Source organism: Empidonax traillii, unplaced genomic scaffold (genome assembly GCF_003031625.1).
Source record: "Empidonax traillii isolate 1590-97213 ecotype Southwest subspecies unplaced genomic scaffold, ASM303162v1 scaffold1571:size89900, whole genome shotgun sequence".
Lineage (NCBI taxonomy): Eukaryota > Metazoa > Chordata > Aves > Passeriformes > Tyrannidae > Empidonax > Empidonax traillii.
Window position 1 is genome coordinate 30515 of NW_020956764.1, and position 5609 is coordinate 36123.

Here is a 5609-nt window from a genome sequence, read left to right on the forward strand (position 1 = left end):
TTTCTCCCTTCTTTTCTCCCTTTTCCCACCTTTTCCCCCTTTTTCCCCCCTTTCCCCTTCTACCCCCTCCTTTCCCCTCTTTTCCCCCTTCCCCTCCTTTTCCCTCCTCTTCCTACCCTTTTCTCCCCTTTTCCCCTTTTTCCCTCCTTTTTCTCTTTTCCCCCTTTTCCCCCCCATTTCCCATTTTCCCCTTTCTCTTTTCCAACACAGCCTCATTCATTCCCTAATTTTCCTCAAACCCTTCCCTTCCTGGTCGTGTCACACCGTTACACTTTGCAGGAGTTCCCTGCAGTCCATTTTAGCTCCTCCTCTCATTTCCCAACCTGACCACATTTGCTGGCACTTCCCCCAGAGGAGCAGAATGACCCAAAACTGATGAGAAGATGTAAAAAACACGTCTCATCCCCAGGAAAGGGGGCAGGCAGATGAGAAGAATGACCAGCTAAGGGTGGCCTGAGCCTCCCCTCCAGATTAGAGTGGACACTTTTAGAATCATAAAATCAATAATATTGGAAAAGCCCTCCCAGATCACCCTGTGCCCCATCCCTACCTTGTCCCCCATTCCAGAGCCTTCCTGGGACACCTCCAGGGCTGGGGACTCCAACCCTCCCTGGGCAGCCCCTGCCAATTCTTAACAACCCTTTCAGTGAAGAAATTCCTCCTGATGCCCAACCTGACCCTCCCCTGGCGCAGCTTGAGGCCAGTTCTTCTTGTTTTCTCTTTGTTGTGTGGGAGAAAAGGCCGACCCCCACCTGCAGCCTCCTGTCAGGGGGTTGTGGGGAGCAATAAGGTCCCCCCTGAACCTCCTTTTCTCCAGAGTGAACCCCCCCAGCTCCCTCAGCTGCTCCTCACAGGACTGACTTTCCAGACCCTTCACTGCCCTTCTCTGGACACTCTCCAGCACCTCACAGAGATGGCTGAAGGTGCAGTTATCCTGCCCGTGGATGAACAATCCCTAAAATACCTTTGTAACTCAGGAAAACAATTTATAATGGCCTTTTTAGCGCTGCTCTGAGAGAGGGACTTCAAGATTGATTCCAAATCCACGATGCTCTCCTTCCCATCTGCCCTCTGGCGTGTGTTCCTCCAGTTTTCAGTGTCTGTGACAATGTGAGAGGCTGTGCTGCTGCCAAGGAAGGAGTTATTCCCGTGGGATGAAACCAAGGGCTGGGATTACACACGGGAGTTTGCTGGGATAGCGCTGGGATACTGGATTGGAGGACGAAGCCTCTCTTTTGATGTACTTCTGCCTGGAATTTTTGAAATTAGGTCTATTCATTTTTTGATAAGTGAATGGGCACATAGTTCCAGTGCTTCTAAAAACGTGGTAAGGATTAATCCTGGTTTTCCTGGTGCTTTTGAGACTCTGGGCTATGTAGTCAGGCAGACATTCTGGAATATTTTACCTTCAGTGCCCACTAGGCCTTGATTTTCTGTTTCTTTTTTTTGAACTCTTTTTTCCTGCAGGTTCAAAGTGAACTGAAGAAACAGCTGTGCAAGTGGCAGTATCAGGAATACCTGACCTTCCCACACAGACAGGGAACTCTGTCCAGGGAAAACAGCCCGGTCAACTACGTCACTCAGCTGTCACTGCTGGAAAAAATCAGTCCAAAAAGGAAACCATCTGGGGCCCACAGTGGTGTAACCACTGTCTGAGGCTTTCTAGCTGTGGCATTGGGATGTGCCACCTAAGAGATGGTAAAATTGGAGTCTTTGGGCTTTCTAGAGTGTGAATTCTGTAAATTCCTTGTCCTGGACGTGAGCTGCTTTTCTCACCTGCTCCAGATTCATATCCCAACCCTGGCTCTCTCCTTAAGTATCTAAAATCCACTTGTTTTGTTGTGAAAAGCCAGGCCTGGGGATGGTGGGAATCAACAGGTTAGCACCCCCAAAAATACAGAAGGAACCTACAATAACTCTCCCCAGGCCCAGAGTGTTTGTCATGTCTTTGTTAGTGTTTCCCAAATGTTCCAATTTTCCAGTGCACTATTCCCTAACCTTCATTTGAAAGAGTTATTTGATGGCCAAGCTTTGCCATAATAATTCCTGGTGTTGTTTTGAGACAGCTTGAGTCAGTTTAGTGGGAATTCAGCACAGAAACTTGCCAAGCACCACCTATGGAACAGCAACCTCCTTTAAAAGGACTCTCAAGGTGTCTCCAGTGCCACAAAAAAAAAAAGATAGTTACAATATCTGCTTGGGTGTTTATCTTCCATACCTATTGAAAAGTTATTAAATTAGATCAGAGGATCCCAAACCCTTTCTTGTCCATGGGAAAACATGAATCAGCTGAATATCAGGCAGGGTAGGGATGAAGGAAGACAGGAGAGCAAACCCACTGCAGTGTCCAGCTGGGCTGCCTCGATCTCAGAATGACTTACAAACCTGGTTTCAGTGCTCAGATGTTGCTCTTTGTGAGCTGGAACAGACCTGTCACCACAACCCTGAAGATGAGCAGGATCCATCAGTGAAATACATAATTAAACTGTGCTTTTGGCTTTTTTGGGGGGACCTGCCTTTGAGGACTAAATAGCTGTGATAACTGTGATTGTCTCAGCGTTCCTCAGCTCGTTATCACTCCACAGCCATGCACATCCTCCTGGCTCTCTGGGAGCTGCAGCATCAGTTTAGCCTAAAAAATTGAGAGTTCCAGCCCCTCAGTTTGCTCTGCTCTTGGTTAATTATTTAGGTCAGCAGACATTTGACTCGTGGAAACCTCTTTGTTGGTTTTTAGGTGCTTCATCTCTAGTTCTGTTATTAGAGCAGGGATGAATTGTCCATGTTTCTATAAATATGGTTCGAATTAGTTATTTATTAATTAGGCATTTAACCCCTCTGTCCCAGTGAGTTGTGTGTTCTTTGTAATGAGCAATTTTGTCTATTCTGACAATCAGAATCCTCATCAGTTTTACCTGTAAAAGTGACCTTTGCTCCTGTGTTGTGATGAGAACCCATTTGTATGATGTACAACTAGAAAATGCAAGTGATAATTGCGGTTTTGTGAGTTTGGAAATTTAATTTATGTCAGTTTGGGTAGTTCACTTGAGACTTTATTAAAAAAAAAAAAGTTTAATAATCCTTTTTTGGGGTGTGCAAAAGTTTCACGGATAACGATTTTGTTCGGGCTGTGAAAAGGCTGCTGATCCCTCCGTGGTGACACGCTGAGGGGATGATGGAGCGTGTGGCAGTCGGGAATGCTTCAGGGATGTTTTTCTCCGCAAGGAACGCAGCAAAAGGTTGTCCCAAGGCGGGCTTAGAAGTGCTGCGTGATCTGTGAGGAGCCACTGCCCTCTCCTGGAGCTGAGGATGCTGCTGGCTCGTTCGGGTGTGTGCTGTGCAGAAAGCCAGGAGCGCTCCAAAACGCTCTGCCCCCTGCTCACACTTCAAGTATTTTTTTTTTTTTTTTTTAAATCTCTTTCCGAACTACATGACAACCTGGAAAGATCAAAACCGGCTGTTTCAGCTGGTCAGTGTAACCAAAATTCACCTCGGAAAGTTTGACTGGGTGGGCTCCAGATCAGAAGAAATCCTCCCCCCTGCCAACTTTTCCCCAAGGCTGCCTAATGCACCCAGAGCAAGGATTATTGGAGTGTCTGAGTAAGATTTTTTTTTTCAATTGGAGAAAATACGACTGAATCCAGGGCACTCTGGTCCTTGGTGTGTTGACAGACCTTGTAAATGGGGTTTTCCTCCTTTAAACCAGGCATGTCTGGTTTTTGGAGCAAATTGCTGCAGTGTGGTATTGTGCCTTTAGGATAGCGGGGACTTACAAAGGGCTTCTAGAATGAGCTGAAATGCTTTTGGAGGTACCTCGTAACTATAAAATGAGCCTTAAAAAAAAGAAAAATCAGAGTAGATGTGACTTTTAGAAATTTGGCTTTTTCCAGATTCTGTATCCTGCATTTGCTGATCTCCACGATCAGGGAGGTACTGGCTGACGCAGCCCTTCTGCATGGGGGGGAAAAGGGAGGCACATCTCCTGTGGAATCCTCTGTTTCAGTGCTGGGAATGCACCTGATATTTTAAAGTCATTAAACTCCAATCTAATGATTAAACTCTTTAGGTTTGGCTATAAAAGAAACGGAGCCTTGGAAGCACCACAGGAGTTTTATAGAGACCAATCTTTTTTCACCCTTACCAACTGAGAAGGTCTTTGTTTGAGGACAACAGGATTTTTTTTTTTTCTCCTGTTTAGATCCCTTAGAAATAATATTTAGTTCCCCAAAGGCCTATGGATCCAAACTTAAAGGAACAGGGGGTCTTTGGTTGCATGGAGAGGGTGTTGCCTTTGTGTTGGTGTCTTTAGACCCCAGTCATGTTTGATACTGGTTCAGGGTGGTAAAAACCTTTCTCGTGTAACTCCACTGGTTGATGGGGAAGGAAGAGGGTTCATGGCCCATTAAAGGCAAAAACTTCACTGCTGGTTGGTCCAGGACTGACTTGGTATAGCAGAATCCACAGGCTCCTCCTCACGGGGAAGGAAGAAAATTTCAGCCCCCCCCAAAAAACCCCTCCATCCTGTTGCTTGAAGAAAAAGAAAAATACATTACCCTGCAACTTCACGGACAAAGAGTTCTCTTTGGTGCAATTTTATATCAGAACAGACTTATACAAAATGATAATACATTTATTGTGTCCTCTACAGCAGTATACATGTTAAAAACAATTTCTCAAAACACAAAAAAGGTTAGAAAGCAGCAATCGATATCTTGTGTTTCCACCTCATAACAAAGCTCAATAACCCCAAATCCCGTTACCAGTTAAACCAGTTTTGACCGAAAAAAAAGGTCAGTATTAGACCCAACAGGCCAGTAACTTTGTACCTTGACACAGTCAAAAGCCAAAATACAGCTTTCCATCCAATAACTTCCCCGAGCTAGAGCGTGTTTGCATTGCCACTAAATCGACAAGTAGAAGGGAGAGAGAGAGAGAGAGAGAGAGAATGAACACACCAAATATTTGTTTGTACAGGTTATACTGATACACAAAGGCCTCTTGAGACTTCTCTGCAAGCACAAAGTCCGTTGGGAAAGGCATATGCAGAAGCCTAAGGGATTTGGGACACTGAAGAGTGTCATATCACACAGTGTCGTATCACACAGTAATTCTTCACATGGATGAATTCCCCAAAAGAAAGCCCATGGGAAATTGCAGTTTGAGTCGTAAGGAGGTGAAAGACCACGAGGTTTCAAGACATTGTTCAAGCCCTGCTGGTGTGTTTTCATACACAGAGTACAATGTGTATTTAGCTGAATTGAGCTCTTCAGCACAGATAGACACGGAGCTGAACATCAGAGCATCCTTCACTGCCACTGCACACACCACATCTTCCTCAGTCGTCCTTTAAATGCAATTCTGAACTGGTTGCATGTCCCTGACTGCTGAAAGCAGAGGGTCAAATCCTAAATTTTCCCTTTTTTACTGCATGTGCACTATATACTATGGTTTGTTTCAGGACACAGAAGTGCTGGTCATACAGACACAACCTGACAGAGAGAACAAGACCTCCTGAAAACTCTTGTCAGGTGTAACTCCCCCCTCAGATCTGGCTGCTGACACCCAACAGAAGCCACCCCCAAGCTTTTCAAAGCCACTGTTTCTCAGCAGGC

General features: G+C 45.4%; 2 protein-coding genes across 2 annotated transcripts in view; one reads left to right on the forward strand and one right to left on the reverse strand.

Annotated features, from left to right (window-relative positions):
• The window catches only part of LOC114070474 (vasoactive intestinal polypeptide receptor 1-like), a 21734-nt gene extending 19846 nt beyond the window's left edge, over positions 1–1888 (forward strand). Inside the window, exon 13 of the mRNA XM_027907912.1 lies at positions 1468–1888. Coding sequence (XP_027763713.1) covers positions 1468–1656 — 189 coding nt within the window. The 3' untranslated portion in view covers positions 1657–1888. The remainder of the gene's footprint in view (positions 1–1467) is intronic.
• Positions 1889–3101: 1213 nt separating this feature from the next.
• Positions 3102–5609, reverse strand: part of LOC114070473 (pituitary adenylate cyclase-activating polypeptide type I receptor-like) — a 51011-nt gene continuing 48503 nt past the window's right edge. Inside the window, exon 16 of the mRNA XM_027907910.1 lies at positions 3102–3332. Coding sequence (XP_027763711.1) covers positions 3102–3332 — 231 coding nt within the window. The remainder of the gene's footprint in view (positions 3333–5609) is intronic.